The 24,120-nt window shown below is 58.1% G+C and overlaps 2 protein-coding genes and 1 long non-coding RNA gene across 3 annotated transcripts in view; 1 reads left to right on the top strand and 2 right to left on the bottom strand.

The window, feature by feature from the left end:
- LOC122469524 (cholesterol 24-hydroxylase) overlaps positions 1 to 9,286 on the bottom strand; it is a 32,146-nt gene extending 22,860 nt beyond the window's left edge. The window contains exons 1-3 of the mRNA XM_043557006.1: positions 9,042 to 9,286; positions 1,896 to 1,976; positions 1,272 to 1,353 (exon numbers count right to left, since the gene is read on the bottom strand). Coding sequence (XP_043412941.1) covers positions 1,272 to 1,353; positions 1,896 to 1,976; positions 9,042 to 9,163 — 285 coding nt within the window. The 5' untranslated portion in view covers positions 9,164 to 9,286. The remainder of the gene's footprint in view (positions 1 to 1,271; positions 1,354 to 1,895; positions 1,977 to 9,041) is intronic.
- LOC122469525 lies at positions 4,175 to 6,182 on the top strand. Its single transcript, XR_006293500.1, has 2 exons — positions 4,175 to 5,451; positions 5,546 to 6,182. It is a non-coding gene; the product is annotated as an uncharacterized LOC122469525 (long non-coding RNA).
- Positions 9,287 to 14,261: 4,975 nt separating the features above from the next.
- HHIPL1 (HHIP like 1) overlaps positions 14,262 to 24,120 on the bottom strand; it is a 28,216-nt gene continuing 18,357 nt past the window's right edge. The window contains exons 7-9 of the mRNA XM_043557005.1: positions 21,385 to 21,466; positions 18,053 to 18,135; positions 14,262 to 15,772 (exon numbers count right to left, since the gene is read on the bottom strand). Coding sequence (XP_043412940.1) covers positions 15,237 to 15,772; positions 18,053 to 18,135; positions 21,385 to 21,466 — 701 coding nt within the window. The 3' untranslated portion in view covers positions 14,262 to 15,236. The remainder of the gene's footprint in view (positions 15,773 to 18,052; positions 18,136 to 21,384; positions 21,467 to 24,120) is intronic.

Here is a 24,120-nt window from a genome sequence, read left to right as displayed (position 1 = left end):
GCAGAAGATGAGCAAATTGTATCATGAGAGCTGGAATGCAAGGTTGGTTTAATACTTGAAAATTAATCTATGCAATGCATCATATTAATATATATTGTTCAACTTTTCTCATTGAGCATCATGAAGGTCTTTGTGTATGGCTTTTGGTAGCATGCTTTAAAAATCTTAAAAAAAATTTTTTTAATGTTTATTTATTATTTTGGAGAGAGAGAGAGAGAGAGCAGGAGAGGGGCAGAGAAGAGGGAGCCACAGAATCCAAAACAGGTTCTAGGCTCCGAGCTGTCAGCATGGAGCCCAACGCAGGGCTCGAACCCATGAACCGTGAGATTGTGACCCCACAAGTCAGATGCTTAACCGACTGAGAGACCCAGGTGCCCCTAAAAATCTTAAACTGTTTCTACACTTGAAATTAAGCTTTACAAAAAAAGTATTTGTTACATCCTTTTAGAGACACCATGGTTGTTCAGCTTTTCTCCTGATCTGGACCCTAAGTTGCATCTTCTCCTTGTCATACTAAGGCTCACTCTGCTGAGTATCCACTGTGAGAAAAAGAGCACCATCATTTATTGAGCAACTGCTGTGTGCCAGGCATGGGCTAGATGGCTCAAACATGCTATTTCGCCACCTGGCTATTTCGCCATCATCCCTATTTTACAGATGAGGAAACTGAGGCCCAGAGTGGTGACAGAGCCCAAACTTGAGCCCACGTCAGCCAAGTCCAAGGTAAACGATCTGAGGGCCATTCTTAGTCTCCAGATCGCAGGCACCGCCCTCCACGTAGTCCAGACCAATCAGTGCTGACCGTCTCAGTTTCCTGATCTCTAAAATGGGGACTGATAACAGTCTCTACCCCCGTGAGGATTAAACGGGTTCATAATCGGGAAGTAAAGAAGTACATGTTTAAGTATCTTTTGCCCCTTTGCTTGTTAAATAAATATGTGTTGATAAAAACATTTGTTAAATGAATCAATTGATATTGAAATCTCATGGTAGCCCTGAGACAGAGGGGTTATGATCCCACCTCGAAGATGAAGGAACCAAGGCTAAGAGGGGTGAGCTAGCTAAACGTGTGCACATCACTTGGGCAAAACTCCCAAATGGTGGGTGTTCAGAGAGAAAGATGCCACTGACTTTTGGATCCTTGGGAAATGAGCCCAAGTGCTGGTGACTCTGAGACATTTCTCTTACAGCCTCTGGGGTCGAGTTTTGTGCCCCCAACCCAGGGAAGGGAAGGGAAGGGCTCTCCCCATAGAAACTGCTCTGCTTCCTACCTTGACCGACTCGGGGCTCGTGACGATGACTGAGGTTTTGTGGAAGACGTTGACCCGCACGACGGGTCCGTACTTCTTAGCCCTGGAAACCAAAATGACCCAAAGGAGGCTGTCAACGACCGGAGATGTGAATATCATCACCACCCAGCGGGAGGATCAGGGTGTCCCATCCCAGGAGGGGCTTAACACGGACTCACTGCCGAGTCACATCCCACACTGGGTCTCAGTTTTCAAACCCATGAAATAGGGTTGCTACGCTCCTCCTTTGACCCAAAAGATTTTGCTGGGAATCAAGCGATATCGTGTCTTTGAAATGCTTTGGAAAGTGCGAAGCACCACCACGTACAAGGACTGTTACTGAGTCACACCCCCCACCCAGCTTACAGACAAGGACACTGAGGCTCAGAGTTTCTGATGTCTGGTCTCAGGTCACACAGCTGCCAAAGGCAGAGGTTGCCTTCTGAACCAGCCTCCTCTGCCTCTGCGCTCAGGGGAGGGACTTCGGGGGTGGGAGTGACCTGGCCGGGGAGGCGGGAGTGTGTGTGCTGGCCTGGGGAAGGGGTGGGGCTGCCCCATGAGGGACCTGGGCTGGAGTAAGGGCAACAAATGACAATTAGGACCCACCAATCCAAAAACACATCTTGGAGCATGCGGCCACAAACCTCATCCTTTTTCCAAAAGTAGGGAAGGTGTCCTAGAAGGAAACTAGAAGAAACGGGAAACATTAAGATCACCCGAAGTCACCATTAAAGAGTGCTCCCTTCCCCACAGGACCCTGTGAGGGCGGTCTTATTAGGCCCACTTTGCAGATGGGACGACTGAGGCCCGCGGAGGCACGGCACTGGCTCAGGGCACCCAGTGTAAGAATGCGGGCAGGATGCAAATACAGGTCTGGCGGGTTCCCTGGTGTGGATGGGAGGGCCTGGCGTGTGGAAAGGGTCCCATAGTGCTGTGCCGAATTACCTGGAGACATCCCCTGAACACTGACTACATACATGCTGGGCGCCATGCTGGGCCTCATTCCATCTGTCCTCCCCCTACTGCCTGGAAGTAGGTCTATTGTTAACCTGGCTTACAGGTGGGGCAGCTGAGGCTGGAGAGGTGGTCACCCATCCACGGCTGCTCGGCTGGCACCAAGGCATCCCACGGTCCTTCTCACCAGGGGATGGTTTGGTCACGCTAAGTCCGCCGTGGGTGGGTGATCAACAGAATGTCAACAAGTCTATCTGGCGTCACCTGGTGGCACGTTTGACAGGTGCTTCCTGTCTCCTGCACGGCTTATTCCAGTCAAGCTCACTCACGACCCCATCCAGAACGGGTGACAGAAACTACAGGTGGGGCTTTCTGAGTCGGGGAACTCACCTTCTCCTGGAGATAGAGAGTGAATTAACAAGAAGAAGAAGAAGAAGAAGAAGAAAAGAAAAGAAAAGAAGAAGAAGGAGAGTGATCAGAGGGGGAGGTAATCAGAGCTGGGGATAGGAGTAGGTGGTGCCATTTTCTACAGGCAGGTCGGGAATGGCCCTTTAAGAAGGTAACATGGGACGCTTGGGTGGCTCAGTCAGTTAAGCATCCCACTCAGGTTATGATCTCGCGGTTCGTGGGTTCGGGCACCGCGTCGGGCTCTGTCCTGACAGCTCAGAGCCTGGAGCCTGCTTCGGATTCTGTCTCCCTTTCTCTCTGCCCCTCCCCAACTTGCGTGCACGCGCGCTCTCTCTCTCTCTCTCAAAAATTGAATAAACACGAAAAAAAAAATTTTATAAAAAAAAGAAGGTAAACGTGAGCTGCAATAAATGAAGGACTAGCCTACCCAGGTACCTGGGGGAAGAGCATTCCAGCAAAGGAGATAGCAGGTGCAAAGATCCTAAGGTAGGAATGTGCGTGATAAGTTCAAGGAACGGTGAGAAGGTGCTGTGGCTGGAGTAGAGTGAGGGAGATGTGGTACAGGATGGGGTCACCAAGGGAGGGGGCAGATCGCCAAGGGCCTTGCGGGCTGGTGTCGACACTGCTCTGACCTTGAAAAGCAGAGGGCCACCGGAGGGTCTTGAGCAGAGCAGAGACAGGGTCTGATGGGTTTTCAATGGCTCCCGCTCACAGCTGCTGTGCTGGGAGTAAACGGGGTGGGTGGGAGGCAGGAGTGGAGGCAGGGGCACCAGCAAGGGGCTGGGGGAGGGGATAGGGCGCAGACCAGTGAGAAGCCGGGTTCCCAGGGCAGGTTGGAGGAGGAGCCAAGCGGACTTGCTGGGGGTGTGGACGAGGGTGGGAGGGTGGTGTCAGGCTGCCCCAAGGCTTCTGGCCTGATCCTTGCAAGGATGAATGGAGCTGCCGTGTCCTAAGGTGGGGAGGACCAAAGAGGGACTGGTTGCAGGGCAGCAGACCGCATCGTGCCCGCCTCTGCCCTCGTCCATGCAGCCAGGAAGGTTTTGGGGGGCAGCATGGAGACACTGCCTGGGGCTCCCGGCTCTGCCTGCAGGAAGGACGGGCCAGGAGTTCCAGCTCAACACCCCCAGAGCAGCCCCCCACCAACGACCTTGCGCCCTGCACCTTGGTGGGGTCGGCTCTCAGCGCTCCCCCAGGGGGTTGCACCTCACTGGCCCCCCAGAGGTAATTTGCTTTATTGGCTTTTTTTATTGACCTCCTGTCTCTCTGCATTCCCAACTCCCACAGGGATCACCACCCAACCCCCCCAAACCACTTACATTTCTTTTTTTTCTCTCTCTTTTTTTTTTAGAGCGAAAAAGACAGAGCATGAGCCGGGGAGGGGCAGAGAGAGAGGGAAAGACAGAATTCCAAGCAGGCTCCGTACCATCAGTGCAGAGCCCCACACGGGGCTCGAACCCACAAACCGCGAGATCATGACCCGAGTCAAAGTCGGACGCTCAACCGACTGAGCCACCCAGGGGCCCCCGTTTCAATTCTTGCCTCAGGATCAATGTCTGGGAACCAACCTGAGACAAGCAGACTAAATCCGGAGTCGGGCTTTGAACCTGGCAGGTTTGCAGAGGAAAGCACCAAGGGCAGCGTGTGAGGAAATGCTTGGGGCCAAGGCCAGAGATGTAAATGTGACAGTCCTGGGCTGAGAGGCAGCCCTTACAGCCCAGCAGCCGGATTAGACCACAAGGGGGTGAGTGTAGACAGAGAAGGGACCCGAGGACTGAGCCAGACAGCAAAGGGACAACCATCCAGGGAGACTGAACGGAAGACACCAGAGGAGAGCCGAGGGAGAGTGGAGCGGGCAGCCTGCGAAGAAAGCAGGCCAAGGGGACAAGGGAGGGACTTGTCCAGGGTCAGGCAAGACGAGGGAGGACTGAAGGGCCACCGTGTGTGTGTGTGTGTGTGTGTGTGAGTGTGTGTAGCTACAGGGAGATCACTGGGACTTTGGTCAAAGCAGGGTGGGCTGCTCGGGAGAGGTGGGTGCCAGAGCCCGATGGGGTGTTGGGCCCAAGACAGGAGGGGAGGGAGGGATGGGGACCCAAAACAGGCTTCTCAGGGGGACTGGTGAGGGGGTGCAGAGACAAGGGGGCGGCAGCTGGAGGGAAGGAGACGGGAAGAGAAGGGTGGTTGTTCTTTTACAACATGTTATATAAAAATGGGAATGATGCTGGAGAGGAGGAAAACTGATGACATGGGAGAGAAGGAGCCCCGCCGGGCAGGGTCGCTGAACCCAGGGGACAGCTCTCCTTGGCCGGGAGCCCCTAGGTCCCAGTGGGAAGGGCGTGTGGGCCCGGGTGCAGGGGAGGGGGAGGCTGTGGTGGCAGAGCCCCGGAAGGAAGTTCTCTCAGGCTGTTCCATTTACCCAGGGAGGTAGGAGGTAGGAATCAAGCCTGAGAGTGGGGACAGAGGGGGAGGTGGCGGGGCCTGAGGAGAAGCGAGATCGCGTCAAGAGGGGGCGGGCAGATGCGGGAGGAAGGAGGGCAGTGTGGCCGCCCGGCAGCTGAGGCCCACTCAGGGTGAGTGGCTTTGAACTGACAATGCCCCACCTGCAGAAAGATGGCCTGTGGACATCACGCGCGCCTGGCTGTGTTTCCAGAATAACCTAGTAACCGTGGCCACTGCCGTAGCTGCGCACTTGGGGAGGATGTTCTGTTTGGAACACCTGAGTGATAGACCCTCTCCACCCCGCCAGGCCTGTCTGAGAGCCTCCGCCTTCAACGCTGGGGCCCAGTGCCACTTGGGGAAGAAGGTGAGGGACACCTCAACAAGGCCAAGGCGACAGAGAGGCGTGAGGTTCCCAGTGCCCGGCAAGAAAGGGGACTAAAACCCATTCCTTCCTGCAGGGGGACACCGGGGAGGGAAAGGCAGAGCCGGAAGACCGGGCGTTGGAAACAAACAGGTAAGGGATGGTAGGATTGGGGGATGGTGGAATGCTGTGACTGGGGTGGGGGGCTGAGAGAAGTCCACCTGGCATGTTCCTGTCGGTAGGCGCGATAAGACAGAGCAGTCCAGGGAGAGAAAGGAGGGTGAAAACCGCCCTCCCCTGCCCGGTCCCTGGCACATGCCCTTTCCTGTAATGCTGCGGTCGGTCGGCACAGTGGGAACCAAGGTTCCCTGAGGACAGAGAACGTCTTGGATAATAAAGGAGAAGAGGTCATCCGGACAGCCCACGGTGAGGCCAGCCACAGGGATGAAGGGAGCCACATGACAGCTTGGGGTGTGGATGGGGGCCACTGCCGGGGGTGAGGGTGACGGGCCATGGCTGCCTCGCGCCAGTGGAATGGGGCGACGATGGCTCCAATTGGATGCACTGCCCAACAGAGCCGGCAAGGGGTCTCCACCATCGCCAGGAACCATCGGGCAATTTATTGAACAGACCTCACCTCTGGCAACTTGACAGGCAGGGAGCAGAGGAGGAAACCCGTGCCAGCCAGGAGTCATACTGGAAAAAACGTTCTAAAATAAAACCTGGAAGGGCGAGACTTTTTGTTGCCAAGTTTACATTCATCCCACGCTACCAGGAACGCGGGGGGTTGATGGGAAAGTTGGGAACAGCAACAGAGAAATGAAGAAGCCACAAGTGTCTGTGTGGGATCTGAACGTGGGGTCGGAGTTTTCGGCTGTGACACGGATGGTTGCAGTAGGATGTTGTCTGTGGGGAACTCCGGGAGGGCATCCTGGAGGAGAGGGCAGCCCGGTGACTCCTGCCGAATAAGGAGGAGGATGGGTGGGGGGTGGGGAAGCATAGCAGCTGCCCCTTGGAAGGCAGAGGGATCCTTGCCTGGAAGCTGGCAAAGCCTAGAAGCACCAAGGGGCAAATGTTACCACCAGAGACTCGACATGTACCCTTCTCAGCCAACCATGGTGTTGCCAGTCATGGTTTGAGGATCCAGGCGCTGAATACAAAAGCATCTGATCTGTGCCAGAAAGGGTTCCAGAACTCTCATTTAGTGCACTCTTAGATGTGACCACCAGACAACTGTTAATCCAAAATCTTTCTGCATATGTATCATTCAGTTCACCTCCTCAGAATAAAGAGCCCAACTATAATTATATAATTAAATATTATGTAATTAACCTCCTCCTACTCCTCCACCCGCCCACAGGCACCTGTAGGTCACACGTAGATTCTGCAGTGTAGGACTCAGGGGAGAATTCAGGCATAAAAAGGAGAGAAATACGGGCACGGGCTACTACATGGATAAACCTTGAAAACATTGTGCTAAATGAAAGAAGGCAGACACAAAAGGCCACGTATCGTATGATTCCATTTATATGAAATGTCCAGAACAGGCAAATCTAGAGCCAGAAAACAGATCCGTGGCTGCCTAGGGTTGGAGGTGGGGGTGAGGAGTGGGGGGAGGTGAGGAGTGACACCTAAGGGGTATTGGGTCTCTATTTGGGGTGATAAAAATGTTCCGGAACAAGACTGCACAACTCTGTCACTGTCCCCAAAAGTACTGATTGTACACTTTAAAGGGGTAAATTTTAGGGCACAGTTTTATTTTGAAAACGCAATTAAGAAAAAATAGATGGGAGAGGGGCAGAGAGGGGCGTGATTTCAGTTCTGCCTTCTCAAGACAAAGAGACCAGACCAGGTCTGCAGTGCTTGAAGCATTGGGGTTTACGTGAAGCCCAAATCATCACGAGGCCCAGCAGAACAAACACAAAGCTCGTTCAATCCCAAGCTGTCCATGGCCGATCGGGAAAACTTGAAAGGGTGACAGCGTCCCTAACAGGACTTGTAGGCGATTTCCACCATCCACTTTGACTCACTGTTCACCGAGTATCCATATGCACGTACCCGCTGCTGCTGTGCTAAGGTGTCAGGGACATGGCAGTGAACAAGACAGACACGGGCTTATGGGAGAGACAGACATTTAACAAGAGGTTGCACAAATAGTTGCCCAACAACTATTCCAACGTCATAGTTCCAATGACAGGGAGTTTACAAAGTGAACATAATATATTCGGGCATGGAAGCAGGTGGGACCTCTCTGAGGAGTTAGCCTTCGAGCCACATCTGGAAGGTGAGGGGAAGAAGCCACATCTGGAAGGTGAGGGTGGCGTGGAAGACAGAGCTACTAAGCGTGGGAAAAGGAAGAACCAGAGGTGGGTGAGGGCACCCGGAAAGACAGCCAGCCAGCAGGGAGAAATATCGCTTCCCTGTGTCACCAGCCATAGAGATCTTTCCCGAACCCACCAAACAGGAATTCAGGCTTCTAATGCCAGGTCATCTGGCTTGTGCTGGAGGTGGACACCTTCCAGAATGTTCATGTCTTGAGGTTTTAAAAAGTGTATCTAATACCATTGTTCATTCATTCAGCAAGTATTTATTGAGCATCTGCAAAGTGCCAGGAGCCGGGCATACACAAGGGAACACACAGTACCCTGCCCTCCTAGGGCTCACATTCTAAAGGGGGGAGACAGACACAGTCAACAGGTGAGCAGACAGTCAACAAGTGAACAGAAGGCAACTTCGGGGGAGATGGCCGCATAAGAAGTTCGGGGCTAGGTGGGCTTTACACACAGTGGTGGATGGTCTCCAGCAAGACCCTGGAGGAGAAATCAGCTGCAGGAGGGGGGTTGCAGAAAGACTGGGGGCAGCAGTGAGCAAGCAAAGGGGGGGATGAGAACAGTACAGAGTGGGTTCTAAGAGCTCAGCAGGGGCCTTGCAGGCCATAGAGTGGACTTAATTTAGAATTCGATTTCCTTCTGCAGTGATGGGAAGCTTTTGGAGCAGAGGAATGACACATTTGATTTAGGCTTCAGAAAGGTAAGCTTCTGGTGGGAGGAGGTATGTGGGGGTGGGGGTGGGGGTGGGGGACAAGGATGGAATGGAAGTACTAAGGAGAAGCAAAAAGCATGTACCAGGACACAAATACCAAGGGTAATGTGACCCAAGTATAACGTGATCCAATTCAGGTTGAGTGACCCCATTCAAAGTCCCAAAGTTACGAGGGCTCACTTTAGAGCCAAGGCTGACCTGGGTTTCAATCTAGGCTTACCAACTGTGTGACCTTGGGCAGATGACTTTGCCTCTGCGCGCCTCAGTCTCCTCGTCTGAACGATGGGGTAACAATAGCGCCTACCTAACAGGGTTGTCGCTGCCATCACGTTTGTGGGGCCCAGCAGAGCGCGGTGGGCGCGGACCAGCTGCTGCGGCTGTGAGTAATTTGTTACTAAGAATAGTTAGCGCCCCTCTCCCGGCCGCCGTCTCCAAGCGGCCACGCGCAACGGCGAGGCTGGACCCCCGGCCCCGACGCCGGCTTGGACGCGGCCCCCCGGCCCCCCATTCGAGCGCCCCATCCAGGCCCCCGCCCCCACCCCCCCGCTCACCTGGGCCTCGGCGGCCCGGGGATGTGCTCGTAGCGGCTGCGAGCGCGGTGCACGAAGGTGCAGAAGAGGCCGAAGGCAACCAGGACGGCGCTGCCGAGCAGCAGCAGCAGCCCGGGGCTCATGGCTCCCGGGCAGGCCAGGCCTAGGTCGGGGCCGGGCACCGAGGGGGCGGGAGGCCGCGAGCCGACTCAGCTGTCAGCGCCGCGCCGCCTCGGCCCCAGGCCCGGCGCGACCCAGCACCGCCCACTCCCTCTCGGCTCCGCCCCTGCCGGCTCGACCCCTCCCAGGGCTCTCCGTCCCGGCCAACCACGTCTCCGCCACCCGCTCCAGCTCTCGGCGCCCGCCCCCGCCCCGCCCCTAGCTCCGCCCCAACCCCAACACCGCCCCCCCGCGCTCAGGCCCCGCCCAGAGCATGAGATCTTCTCCAATCACAATGCCGCTTCTGGCTCAGTCCCCCCACGCTCCGCCCTCTCCCCCCCTCCTCCCCAGGCCCCGCCCCCAGCTCCTCAAGCTCTATCCTAGCAGCAGCTCCGCCCAGAACGCGTTGTCCTTGGCAACGCCGTTTCCTCCGCGCTTCCTGCCCCGGCGGCAGAGCAAGGTCCAGCTGGCTGTTTCCGCCCCCTAGGGCGCCTGCAAATAAACGCGTTCTCTGCGCGCGGTCCTAGGCCCCTTTCCTTCTCTCTGAAACCTCCCTGGGAACCCCATCCCAGACTCCAAACGTCCGTATTGCGCCGACTGTTCCCAAAACCTCTCTCTGGAACCCCCAACCCCCACAAGCTGGCTCCGCCTGCCTGGCGGGTCCACGCCTAGCGTCCCTGGTCTCCTCGCGGGGCCACGGGGCAGGTGGCGAGGACCCCGGGGACACGGGGAAGCTGTGTCAGCGACTGAAGAGCGCACAGCTGGACCAGAGTCTGCTCTCCCTGCGTCTTGGCGCCTCCAGGAAAAGCCAAGTCGGAGGCGCTGACCCCAGTCCGAAGGAGCCCGAGTTGGAGTCCGTGAAAGTCTGGGTGCGCAAGGTGGCCCCTCGAGGGAAAGCGAGAAATGTGCCCGCCGTGGCCAAAGGGTATTTCTTAAGTAATAACCGAAACTTCCCTCCCGTTTACGTAACCGCCTTGTCTTCACCCGTCTGGGTGTCACAAATGCAGCCAGTTTTGCGCTTTTAGGTCTCATTCCTACGCTGGCGGGGGGGGGGGGGGCACCCAGAGTGGGAGCAGGGGATGGGAAGGGCCGGGTGTACACACTCCTGGTCCCGATAAAGCTCCAACGGGCTGGGGAGGAGGCACCCAAAGATGGACGCTGCCGAGTTCCTGAGAACGGGACATTCCCCTGCCTCATTCGTGGGCCAGTCCCGGAGAGGTGTGGGGGGCTGGAAACAGAAGGTCCTTGCCAGGGAGGGTCCTTGCACCTCCTTGCCAGGTTGCAGCCAGGGACAGCCCCCACTACGGACAGAATTCTTCGGGGTGTGTGGGCTGCAGGGTGACGAAGAGGGCCACAGTTTAAGAGCTGGACCCAGAAGAGACAGGATTTCTGTCCCCAAACCACCGCAGCCTGGGCATCCCTCCTGGCGCAGGGAGCTGGGGAGCCGCCCGCGTCTACGGTTAGGGGGTTAGGGCTGGGGCACGTTGGCCTGCCACCGCGCCCCCACGTGGCGGTGAGAAGCAGCCGCTGGCTGGCCCTGCTTGGAGCGGTGGATGGGGGTGGGCAGGTTATACAGCCCCTCCTGGGCTGTGAAAGCACCAGGGGTTGGGGGCAATTTGGAGGGAGGGCTCCCAACGATTGTCTTTTGAGGACAATGCCAGGTCCTAAACTGCCCTAGACACAGTCTGGGGTCTCACATGAGGCAGGCATAGGGAGAGCCTCAAGGTACATTTGTGAGCCTGTGCAGCTAGGGCTCAGGAGAGGCATGGGCGTTATTACTCTCTGGTGCATCACTCAACACCAGTAACCTCTGACTTAATGTGACTATGGCTCAACTGGCATTTCCGTCAATAGAGCACCCCTGTCCCTGACCCGGGCGAGTCAACAGTGTCCCCTCCCCATGTACCAAGTCCACTGCTGTCCCACTGCCATCTCATCCGATTCTCCCAGCTCTCCTGTGATCAGGCCACCCCAAAGCTCAGGTGGGTCTCAGACAGCACTGGGCAGGCAGCACTACAAGCTGCCAGCAGAGGGCGCTGCCTGGAAGCATGTGGCCAACCACCCGGCCCTTCATTGGAAGGTTTAGACTGGGCTTTCCAGTATGGTAGCCACGGGCCACATGTGCCAATCCAGCCCGTGTAACATGGCTAGGCCACAGGCATCCGGGTAGCTCAGTCAGTTGAGTATTTGACTCTTGATTTCAGCTCAGGTCATGATCTCACGGCTTGTGGGATCAAGCCCCACGTCCAGCTCTGTGCTGACAGCGTGGAGACTGCTTGGGATTCTCTTCTTTCTCTCTGCCCCCCCGCCACACACACATGCTCTCTCCTTTCTCTCTCTCAAGATAAACAGTAAACGTAAAAGAAAAAAAAAACATGGCTAGTCCAAGTTAATATGTTCTGTGTGTGTAGACGCTGGGTTGATTGGATATAAAAAATGCTTTAAAAATCTCATTAATATTTTTATATTAACTGTTACATGATCATTTTTGAATATGCTGCATTAAAGAAAATATATTATTAAAATTCACTTCACCGATTTCGTTTTACTTTTTTAACATGGCTACTAGAAAACTTTAAATTATGGTTGCATAGTACTGGACAGCCCTGCAGACAGTGGTTCTCAAAGTATGGCCCCTAAGCCAGCAGCTTCAGCATCAGCCGGGGTCACAATGCAAATGCTCAGCCCCACTGAGATTTACGGAGTCAAGAACTCTGATGGGCCCCCAGCAACCTGTGTTTTAACCAGCCCCACAAGTGTTTCTGCTCAAGTTTGAGAACGCCAGACAGGAAGTGGTTTCCCAGCGGGAATTGTTGAGGGAGATGCAGGTCTGAAGTGGCTGTCCTCTGAACACGGGACGAACGCCCTGGCCTGGCTGGGGCTTTGTGAGAGGGATGCAGGTAAACAAGGAACAAACGAGGCCCCATCAGGGGTGCTCAGCCACACCTGGAATGTCCCTGCAGCGTTGGGCTCCAGGGACTCGAGAACTAAGCTGTGTGATGCTTGGGCTGTAGCAGCCCCTCTCTGGACCATGTTCCGAGAGAGCACTCTAACTGCCGACCCGATTAGAGGGGGTGATGGCAGAGGCTGATAGGGAACAGAGGGAGCCTTGACCCCTGGGGTCAGCCCTCATCCCAGAGACCAGGAGGACTCTGAGGCAGGAGCAAAGTCCCTGGGGACAGAGTCACTTGGGAACACCCCCTCCGCAGCCAGCCGTAGGCAGTGGACTAAAAGGAGCACTGGACAGGGAGTCAGAACCCGGCTCTGCCTCTCTCTGGGCTTGTGTCCCCATCTGCACGATGCCAGGGGCCAAGGGGAGGTGGGGGAGACACTGAATTCAGCGCTCTTTAGGCAGCAGCGTGACCGCCCCCAGAGCCCTACTGCCTGGTTTCTAATGTTGGCCGTATGACATTTGGCAAGTAACGAAGCCTCACTGGGCCTTGGTTTCCACATCTGTACAATGGAAGGTGACCATAACACCCGCCTCGTAAAGTTAACATGAGGACCGAATGACTGAATATTAAGTAAAACTTTTAAACGGTGCCTGGCACATAGTAGGTGCTCAGCAAACGTCAGCCACCCACCCGTATTACTACTTAAGGAGCGGTGTGCCTGTGTCAACCTCCTTGCTGGGAGTCAGGCTGAAGCCTAAGCCTTGTTTGGAGCCTGAGGGGGTCCCGAGGTGGGGGACCGGAGGGGGGCAGCACCCCATCCAGAGGCGCGGAAGGGCCTGGGGCTGCGCCCAGTTGTCCCGCAAACAACAGTGACAGTCGGGGCCCCGCTGAGGGCTGGACCGCTCCACCACTTGCGGAAGGTACCAGGAACCCCAGATGGTGGCACCAGGCTGCCACTGCTGAGGTACAATGGGAGATGCCCCCCGTCACCTGCACCCCACTTCCCAGGCCACACCTGGTGGCATCCTGGCCTTCAGGCCTTGGAATGAAAAGGGGGCTCGACAGGGTGGGGAGGGGCAGAGTGTGGAGGAGCCCCAGGAAGAGGCTGCTTCGAGCCACCCGCCCCCAATTCCAGGCTTGGGGAAAAACAGCTCCGGTTGCCCAACTGGGGAGGGCCATGGGACCACCCTGCTCTGAGGGCCCCCCAGCTTCCCTGGGCTCTAGTCTCAGCTCAGCCCCATCTGGGACAGGCCTAAGACACTCAGCCCCCCAGGCTTGTTCGGCCTGAATAGTCCCCAATGGCCCTCCCAGCTCCTAGCACTGTTCGGAATGTCCCCACGACTGGGGAAGATGCCCGTCAGCCACCCCTGGGCAGTGGGAGGAGACTGACGGCCCACCGTGGGCAGGAACACCCCTGGGCCAAGCTGCATTGCCCTCTGGCCTGGCAGCACTGGAGCCAGAGGGTGCAACGGTTACGGTACCAGCAGGTGCGAGAGCCAGGCTGCCTGTGCTCTCATCTGGCTTCTCCCCTCCCTGGCTGTGCGCCTCAGTTTCTCCACCCGTGAAATGATGAGGAGAAGAGTGCCGTTCAAAGGCTCAAATGAGTTCACACATACTGTGCCACCTGGACAATGGTGCCCAGCACACGGGCCACACTCAACGGCAGGGGCTATGGTTTCCAGGCAGGGCTCAACAGGGCCAGGCAAGCGGCCAGGGCCCAGGGCCCTTGCCAACCCCACTCAAGGCAGAGGTATGAGGAGTCCCGGAGGTGACCCTGAGCTTTCGTATGCTGTCCCGGATTCCGCACTCAGTGTCAGGGAGCAGCCAGGAGGCGCGCCCCAGCCTTGCCTGTACCTTTTCCTCTGCTGGGCACAACCACCCCTGGTGCCAGCTCAACTCTCAGGATAATGGATGGACAGGTTGGGCTGGGATGACCCACCCAGAGCCCCAACAGGCCCTGACATGGGCTCTATCCTGTCCTCACTGCCCAGTGACCATCTGCTTGCTCTCTCTGCGCCCCCACCCCCCAACAGAGGCTATGCCCAACTATACTTGACAAGCCTTGACAGACCTGCATGGGGCGGCTGGGGGGGGGAGGGGCTTAATGGGCAAAGGAACTTCCACCAGCCCCCCTCCTCCCTCCCCACCTCCAGATCCCAGGCAGCATGGATCAGAGAGGAGGCAGGAAGGGGGTTGTAAACAGTGACGTTGTTGGCACAGCTTTGGGTGACAGAGCATCAGTAGTCTTTCTGGACTCCTGGGGGAAACGGCTGGAGGAATCGGGGGTCCCTGGGATTTCACTGAGCCGTGTGGGGATGGAGATGACCGAAGTGGCTCCAGCGCCTCCGATACGGCCTTTAAAGTGGAGAATCCTGATGCCTCACTCACTCGCTGGGGGCCGTGGTGCTTGGAGTGGCCAGATGGGTGGCTTCTGTCCCAGTGAGCACTGGAGAGTCAGGTCTCAGGGCCAGGGGACCCAGCACTGTCCCCAGAGCACCCACATAGACCCAGCATGACAATGAGGCCCAAGATGACCAGAAGGCTTCTCCCAGAGGTCATCTAGTACCCCCTCCCCAGGCGCTCACCTCCCCCTAGGCAGCCTGACCCGCACTCAGATGCCATGGCCCACGGGTCAGCCCAGACCCATCGGTCTAATACCTTCCCTTGGCCCCACTGCCTTCCTGTTCTCTTCGGCACCTCGGACTGCTGGGCCATGGGTTCTCAGGCCATGCTCCAGATGGTCCAGGGCCTTCCACTCCAGCCCTGGGCAGGTCCCCTCCCTCGGTCTGCCAGCTGTGCCTCTGTTAACTCGGCCAAGGGCCATGTCTGCTCTTGAAGAGTAGTAGCCCTCAGTGTTCAGGGTCCAGGGCCCGACTGTGTTCCTGCACACGCCTGAGATGTCTGGGAGTAAGGAAAGAACACCTGGGGCCCATGAGCACACAGACCCCAACATGCTGTGGCTTCTGGTCTGCAGAAGACACACGGGCAGGGACACAGAGTGCACACGAGCCCCGCACACACCTCACACGGGGCCGCAGGACGGCGTTACAGATGGGCCCCCTCCGCCTCCAGACTCGGGCGCGCACCCGGCGCGCTCAGGGCGGAGGAGCCCTGCCGGGCCCCGGCGGGAAGGAGGTGGCCTGGCGGGCCGGCAGGTGCTCGCCTACAGGTCAGGGTCCTCGTGGCTGCACACGACGCCCGCGTCCTCCTGGTGCCCGCAGTTGTGCGTGCCCACGGCGGCGTGCGTGCACTCCAGCAGGTTGCGCTCGCCGCCCGCGCAGCGCACGTCGTCCAGGAGGATGGGCAGCCCGTGGCCCTCGCCGAACTCCGCGCGCTTGGTGGCCCGCACGGCGTGCGCAAAGCCCAGCTGGCGGCACACGACGGCGGCGGCCTTGGTGTCCCAGGCGTCGTCGCACACGGTGCCCCAGCGGCCACCCGCGAACACCTCCACACGCCCGCGGCCGGGACTCAGGCCCGCGGGCCGCACCAGGCGCACGGCGCCGTTCGAGGGCGCGGGGTCAGCCGTGCCCGGTCGCCCCCGCCGCCGCCCGCCGCCCCTCCGGCCCCCCGGCCGCCGAGTGGGCCGGGCGGGCCGCGGGGTGGGCGCGGGCCGAGCGGCCGTGGGGCGGCTGCGGCGGGGCGCCTTGGTGGGTGCACGCGCTGTGGGCCGTGGGGTGCTCTCCTCCCTCCGGATGAACTCTGCGCAGAGGAAGAGCGTGTGGTCAGAGGGACTCCGGACGCCCACACCACCCCTGCTCTCCACCCAGGAATGCAGACCGCCCCCCTCCACCCCTCACAAGGGGAAAATGTTCTCATTCTGCCCTCCGCTCTGACCCTGAGGATGGGGTACCTCTTGGAGGTGCCAGCCTGGAGCTGGGTGTGAGGTGCTTCTTCATTCTGTGCACACTAGCTGGCAGCTGGCTTACGCCAGTCTGCTACTGGGGTCTCCCCGCCTTGCCCTAGTCTTGGCCGTCTGGGAGTCTCTAGTCTGGGAGCAGGGACGCGGGACAGACCCTCACGCTGTTAACTCGTGAGCCCGGTGGAGGGGAAGGAGTGTCTGGGAGGGCTTCTCGGGCAAGTGACTCTTTCTGGTTCCAATCTCCTGCGTAGGGGTGAGGACGCTGACGCCCACCGATGAGAAGGAAGTGAGGATCTATCTCATCTAAGGCAGACGGGCAGGACGGGAACTGGAGGGCGCAGGGCCTCCAACGTGAAGTTCTCTCCTCCAGGCTGCTGGCTGGGGGCTGGGGCCCACACTGACCAGAGCTGGGGTCCAGGGCAGGGTACCCTGGCCATCTACCCCAACACGGGGCGTGGGGAGCTGAGGCGGGCGACTCCCTGCGTCCCTGCAGCACGTGGCCCTCACACTTGGCCCTGGTCAGCCACAGAGATAAACCTCACCCTCCATGAGACGCTGCCAGGAGAGACGGCGCTCCCAGACTACGCCATTACTATGGGGAGGGATCCCAGGGCCACCAGTCCAAACCCTAAACCTCCCCACCTCAGCTGAGATGAAGGCTGAGAAAGGGTCTTAATTCGAGGCCACGTGCAGGTCAGGGCCAGGAGCCCAGCGACATGGGCCAGACGCGCCCCTCCCTGCACACTGGCCCCCAGGCCACCCACAGGGAAGGACTTCCGGCCCCCAGGCTGCCTCGCTTCTGCTTTGGCTCTTGCCGGTCCCCGCTGCCTAGACTGCGCCCCCACCCCACCTCCAGCGGACCTTTCTCTTCATTCCAGGCCCCAACCCTCAGCCTCAGGGAACCCCCACCCCCACCCCAGTCTTGCACTGCTCTGGGTCCCCATGGCAGCTGGCACACACTTCTGTAAAGGCCCTGGGGCCATAAGTGACTTCTCTGTCGGTCTCAGCCAGGACAGGGCCTGGTCTGCCTTCTCCTGTGGCCCCAGCATCCAGCACCGAATGGGTAACTATAGAAAGTGCCAGAAACTGCTGAATGAATGGAAAACCCGCCAAGGCCTGGAACCAGCTGCCGCTAAAATGAACGTCCCGAAACACTGAGCTCATTCCTTCCCCCAACTTTCCTCTCCTGGAGGCACCGCCTCCTCAGGGCTGGCCACCCCCAACTTACAGGTGTCGAGCACGCCCCCTCTTCCTGCCCCCCTATCCCTCAGCCCACCCACTGGTGATCTATCTGTTGGGCACACTTGGCCCACTGAAGTATTTCCTTTGGCCTGCAGGGCGATTTTTAAAATTTCGAACCAGAGTTGCTCGAATTTGCAAATGGGGAGATTGTATATAACCACCCGAGCAGGCAGGGACCGTGTCTGTCTTGCTCAGCGGTATGTCCCCAGGATGAAGCACGTGTATGTGGTAAGCAAATGGAGGGATGGATGGATGGATGGATGGAGGGATGGAGGGATGGAGGGATGGATGGATGGATGGATGGATGGAGGGATGGGTGCATTTTTCCTGCTTCTCTTAAGAATGGATGGTCTGGCAGCACTGGTCTGTGTTCCCACCTAGCTGGGGCCCCGGGGATAAGACCCCTCTTCAGGCATACCCTTTCAGTTGGCCCCAGACGCCAGGGACCATCATCCGTGGCCTTGGCTGGCCCTCAGGTCATGGGTTTGCACCCATCTCCCTCTCCACCGAGCTGGTCACAACGGAACCATCCTATGGCGGCCCCAGGCAAATGCCCCCTCTCCTGGGGCTCTTGCACCTGAAATGACTCATTCCAGTCTTGCTCCCCTGCAGATCGACCCACTGTCTCTGCCCCCAAGAGCTCTGAGTGCACCTGGCCTGGCGCCCGCCGTCTCTCCCTGTTCCTTGCCCCCTTGAGGCCACTTACCCATGACCTGGGTTTAAAGAGCTCCACCAACTTTAACTGAGTGTCTGATGTGCGCCACTCCCAGTGCTAGGCACAGGGGCCCAGGAAGGGCATCCAGGGCCAGCTGGAAGGACCCTCCACCCAGCTGCTACGGGCTACAGGAGCTTCCCTCCCTCGCCGTGTGGGCACTTACTTTCTTTGGGCACGAAACGGATGAGGCGGCTCCTCACCTTCACCCGGGAAGGCTGGATCTGGCACGTGCCGGGTGGTGCCCGTCTGCCGACACACAGGAGGTCATGAGCGCCCCCCCACCGCCCGGGGAGCCCGCCCCGAGCATGTCCCTCTGCCACCCGCTCTCCCCCTGCAGCCAGGCAGGTTGTGCAGCCAGGCCCAGGCAGGTGTGGACAGTATCAATGGGGGCCATCTGTGGAGGCACCTGCGGTGTGGCCCGTGGCAGCCTGCGTGCCCCAGGCTCTAGGAGCCCAACCCCGGGACAGAGATCCTGCCAAGGGCCCGCTCGGCCTCTGCTCCGAGAGCACGGGGGCGGGCGGCTCAGGCTTTCCTGGGCCACTTGGGATTCAGAGCATGAACTGTCCTTGGGAATGTGATCAGCCCACTTCTGTAACCGCGGCCGCAGCCCGATTCCTGCACCCCACCCGAGCCCCCACGCCGCACAGCCTTTGAGGAGGGTCTCTATCTGCCCCTCCGGCTCCTGGATTTTGGTGATGCAGCATGTAAGGGCAAGGTAAGGTCGGTCTAGAGATAAAGGGCCAGAGAGAGCCTCAGGGCTGGCACCAGAGGCTGAGGGATCTGGGGCCCTGGAGGGTGGGGTTTGAGAGGACTGGGAGAAAAAAAAAAAAAGAGTCTGAGAAGGGTTGCCAGGGCTATGAATTGGGCCTCCTTTGACATCCCCGAGGGGCACAAGGAATGGGATTCCATTTTAATTAGCTTTTGGCTGTCGATCTGTGAGTCTCTGAATGGGACCGGGCCTATTCTGGGACTGGCCCACGTGAGCCCAGACTTCAATAGGGTCCCGGCAGCACAAGGGGAAAGCCCGAGGGGTGAATGGCCATGTGACACGAGGTGACTTCCAGACCGGCTTGGCCAAAGAGGGAAACTGAGGAGGGATATGGGCCTTCCCGCACCCGGAGACCGAAGACGCACGGCCAGGCACACTCGCTTCTCAAAGCTGCGGACCGGGTGGGTTTCCTGTTGCCCTGAACCCCAGGTAGTACCCACACACTTCAGACAGGCCCAGCACGGTTTTGTTCCTTAAGGAAATCATGTAAAAACAAAAACGAAAACAAAAACTCTGTTCTGCTAAAGGTGGGAGATACCCCCCCGCCCCCCCCCCAATGCCACAGTCGTTGTGTCGGGGCAGTGCTGGATGCCCCCGCCCCACTCGCCCACTCCTGATTTCTTCACTCCCCGTGTTCTGCAAGGGAGCCTCTAGGCAGTACGTTGTGGGTGCAGAGAAAGACATGCATTCTAACAGAGACACACAAAAGGGACGAGGGAGAGGGCGGGAAGGGAAGGAGTCTAGCCCGTTTCTGGCTCCCCACTCCAGGAGATCTAGAACAAGAGACCTCCCTAAGCCTCGGGTTCCCTCCGTCACCAGGAAAGGGCGCTGCGCGGCGAAAGGAGATGACGGGTCTGAGGCAGCCTCTGGTATGAATTACATGCTCCATATATGTGATATTTCCTTAGAGAAGCACTCTTTAAAAAAAGGGGGGGGGGAATAACCTAAATGGCCAAGGAATGGGTAAGATAATTATGGCGCAGTGACTCAACAGCAAATTACACAGCCATTAAAAACGATCCTTTGGAGAGTGCTGTTACACGGTGGAGATGTGTATACAAAGCGGGGAAAACGAACAAAGAAAAATGCAAAGTTTGCGTGTGCTCCTTAGCGTTGACATGAGTCCTGGAACTAGCAGATAAAGCCCGAGGAGACCTGGGGCAAATGGAAAGGAGAGAAGAAAGGAGGGAGTATTTCTGTGTTTCCTAATAATGATATCAAGAACGAATAGATTTGTGTTAAAAAAAAAAAAAAAAAGTGTGGTCAACAAGGAATGTCTGGGAGGCTGTCACAGGCCAGAGGAAGCTAAGGAGACAGGATGGGTGAGCGTAAAATGGAATTCTGGACAGGATCCTGGAGCGGAAAAAGGACAGCAGGGGAAATCCAGAGAAACCCTTTAATTAATAGCAATGTGCCGATAATCGGTTCATGCACTGCGACCCTGATGACGCAAGATGTTTACGACAGAGGACATCAGGCGAGGGGTGTGTGGGAAATTCTGAACTATCTTTGCAATTTGTCTGCAAATCTAAGCCTACTCTAATTTTTTTTTTTAATTATTTTTTTTAAAGTGCGATGATGTTTTTCAGGATTTTTCCAAAACCAGCGTGTTTCAAAGGTCAGGGTGACTGTCTGTGCCAGGGTCTGCCACACGTGACCGAATGCTTCGAGAGCACCTGAGGCTGTGTGCTGGGGGGGTGAGCACCAGCCGGGCACACGGCCACACGGCGGGGGCAGCTGGCCCAGGGGCAGAATGGAGGCCAACTGAGAAGCAAAACGCTAAGGGCGGAGAAGGGGCTGAAGAAAGATCACCATCATTCATCAGGCGTGCCTGAGTCTCTGCTCTATGCTGCAGGCCAGGCCCAGGGCCAGCGCCGACTTTGAAATAGTGAAGACGACAGTCTTAGCCCTGGAGACTCCAGGGCCAGGGAGAGAGTACAGATTAGGGGTCTGAGTGGCGAGAGCCTAGGGGAGCCCCGGACCAAGCCTGGAGGGAAAGGATCCTTGGAGGCAGTGAGGCCTGAGGCGAAGGGTGGGGCTGTGCAGCGGAGGGGTCAGGGCAGGGCTCCAGAGCCAGCTGCCTTGTCCCAACCCCAGCTCTGGCTCTGGCTGGACCCGGGGCACTCGACTTTACGTGATTTCTATCCCTGCAAACTAAGCAGCTGAGAAGTCAGTGAGCTTCACGGGGAAGGAGTCAGAACACCGCCCGGCACCAAATCAGCGGCTTTCCATGCAGAAGCAAAACAGAGACGGGCAGGGGGAGGGTCAGGGAGGTGTTCTGAAAGCTCCAGCATGTTCCACACAGTAGCCAGTGGCTTGGTTTCCCCAAGGGAAGGTGGGAGGGCAGCCTTGCGGTGGGGACAGGCGGGCATCGGGGTATCTCAGAGGGAAGTCAGGGGCTGGGGGCCTGTCGGGTGGCGCGGGGGTGGGCTGGCCGAGGAGTGAGGGGCATGTCAGAGAGGAGAAAGTGCAGGGTCGGGGCATGAGCAGAGCTGGATTCGAGGTGGCATATCCAGGTTTGAGTCCTGGGTCTGCCCCTCACCAGCACTGTGGGCTTGGCCAGTCACTTCCCTTCTCTGGGTCTCAGTGTTCCCTTCTGAAAAATGGGGCTATGAGTGATACCCATCCCCCCCCCCCAGGGGGTGGCAGAGAGGAAAAGAAGGCAATGGAGGCGAGGACCCCTGGCAGACAGCAGGAGCCCAGGCAGTGCCGTGGGCGGGGCTCACCTGGAAGGGTCGATCACTTTGTAGACAACCCCACGGGCCGCTGCGGCGCTCGGCACGCCCGTTGACATGAAGTACAGCTCCCCTTGGGCGAGAAACCAGGCAAGGAGTGAGAACACGGCCTGGGATACGGTCCCGACCGGCCCCACCCCCGCCCCCCAGCTCCTCTCAGGCTCTGACACGGACCCCAACCCCAGAGAGCCGTGCCAGGGCCCTTCCAGGTCTGCAGGAACCAGAGGCTGGGAAAGAGAGCAGTCTACAGCAGTCTCCGGGGCTGCGGGCGGCTCTGCCGGGACCGACCCACCGTCTTGCCTCCTCCCTGGGGACCCAGCCCCACCCTGGTCCCCGCCTGGCTTCATGCACAGCACCACCTGGGCACAGGGAGGGGCCACAGCCCAGCTCCCCAGCCAACTGCTTACTGCTTACTGTTGGCACATGTGGCCCTTTGAGCCCCGGCTTCCTTCTCCCCAACATGGGATATAGGGGATCCTAGGGCTATAATAAGGAATCAAAGAGCACCGACTAAATTCTCAATCGATATTAGCTATTGTCACTGTTGCTATTATTGTCATCCTCAGGATCCGGGTCCTGCCAAGTCCTGGAGACTAGAGTCTCTCTCCACTGACCAGCAGGCATCTCCCAGGCAGGTGGCAGGGGCAGAAGAGTCCACGCTTGAAGTGGGGGGCAGGGCTCCTGCGCTGAGCCCCATGTGCGCGCCTATAGCTCAGGGACAGCCCCACTTGGAGCCTCAGTTTCCTCGACCTCTCGGGGCCCCTGAGAGTTATGAGCACCTGGATACTCTGAGCAAATGTGAGTTCTTTCTCTCCTCACCCTCATCCGGCCCCCTGGTTCTTGCTGCCAGAGGCACCAGTGCCCAGGAAATAGGCTTCATCGTTCCCACCTTACAGATGAGAAAACGAGAGGCTCAGAGAGGTTAAGCGACTTGTCCAAAGTCACACAGCTGGTGAGTGGTTAAGCCAGGCCTGGAACTCAGGAATGTCTGCTGCCCCCAAGTCCTCCTTCATCACTGTAGGACACATGGGGGCTGGGAGGCCCAGACACAGCCCACGTTGTGATTCAATGTGACAGTTCCGCCATGCTAATACTTCTGTCATTGGAAGAGTACAGTGAAGAGTTCTCCCAAGGATGGGGGTGGTCCCCAAGGAACCACTAAGTTGGACAGAGAGGTGAGAACTCAGAGGAAGGCATATTTGTGGGGACAGATGCAGTCAAGGAGGGCTGCATGGGGGTGGGGTCTGAGACTCAAGGCCCAAGAAACCCAGGGAATTCCACAAAGGGGAAGACGCTTGCAGTGGGGGGGGGGGGAGCAACTTGTGTAACTGGGGTAGACCCAGCTGTGGTGGGGAGCCTGGGGCTGGGGAGGGCAGGATGCTGAGTGCTCAATGGCCTCTGACACCCTGCCCCCAGGAGCACCAGCCCTGCTTTGGTGGGGTTGGGGTGGTAAATAGGTCCCCAAGGTGATGATGCAACCGTACCCCAGGAGGACAGCCCCTGCTGGAGAGAACCCATGTCATAGGCATGGATTTGCTGTGCAGCCTTGGGCTGTGACTTCCCTCTCTGGGCCTCTTTCTGAAGAGTGGCCCCTGAGAGCCCCTGTCTCCTCCCTGGCTGTGCAGCCCTCACACCTACACTCCAGGCCCTGGGAGTGACTCGGGTCTCCCTGCACATGCCGCTGCCTCCTTCTGGAATGCTCTTTTCCAAGGTCAGTCTTCCTTTGGCTGACCAAGCTTGAGCTCAAGGCCCTGGGAGGCCTCTGGGGGCCAGGCTGGGTACAGTCCCCCCACCCCCACCTCTGTAAGGTGATGGGCTTGGACCAGGCACACTCCTTGGCCTGTCAGCCTGGTCTGCTGGGAGCCACAGCCCCCACCGGCGCCCTACCCAGGGCCACACTGCCCTCTTCTCTCTGCTGTGTGGACTGTCCCGGAGAACCCCAGGCCAGCACAGGTCCTTGTGGCCAATTTGCAAATGTCAGGAGAACAACTGGAGAGGTAGGAGCCTGAGCCCGGGGCTGGGGGAGGACTGTCTATGTTGGACCCCAGGGCTCTGTGCCTTCCAGGGGTCGCCCTCCTGAGCTCACCAGTGTGCTGCCCCCGGGCCATGTGGTTTAGAGGAGCCTCCTCCTGGCTCTCCATTACTTGGTGTCACTCAGAGGGCTGAACAAGGGCCCCTTGGGAACTGCACCTTCCAAGTCCTGCTCCCGGTGGGGGGGGGGGGGGGGGGAGGGCGCCCCTCCTTCCAAAACACATTAACCCCCTACTGGCCAAAAGAAAAGGCTTTCAAGGTCCAGTGGGTTTGGGAGGGCGGTGGGGGGCTGGGGCTGCCCTTTTGAAAATTTAGACTGTGACGGGTGTCATCCAACAAAGGTTTCCCAGACTTAGGCCTGGGGGCTCTGGGCCCTGGGCCCTGCAGGGGATACCCCTCCAAAGGTCCCTGGGTGGGCGTTGCCTAGCAACCCTGCCAAGCATCCCCCAGGCCCCACTGGGGGCCCCTCGGCTTTTGTCCAGGGACAATCGGGGCCAAGGACAAAGGCAGGAGGCTGGAGCAGGATCCAGCCTCCATGGCCCCTCATCCTCTCCCCTCCCTCCCTGTTCCTTGCATTGAAAATGCAAGAGCCTGAATGGGAACCCACTGACAAGAGTGTCCACGAAGGGTGTTCAAGAGGGCGGTGTCCACCCACCTTCTGAGGACTGTGTGGCTTAATTTTACAGTCCAGATTTC

This window comes from Prionailurus bengalensis, chromosome B3 (genome assembly GCF_016509475.1).
Source record: "Prionailurus bengalensis isolate Pbe53 chromosome B3, Fcat_Pben_1.1_paternal_pri, whole genome shotgun sequence".
NCBI classification, from domain to species: Eukaryota; Metazoa; Chordata; class Mammalia; order Carnivora; family Felidae; genus Prionailurus; species Prionailurus bengalensis.
Note: the sequence above shows the minus strand (reverse complement) of the source record. Positions and strands in the feature narration are given on the sequence as shown.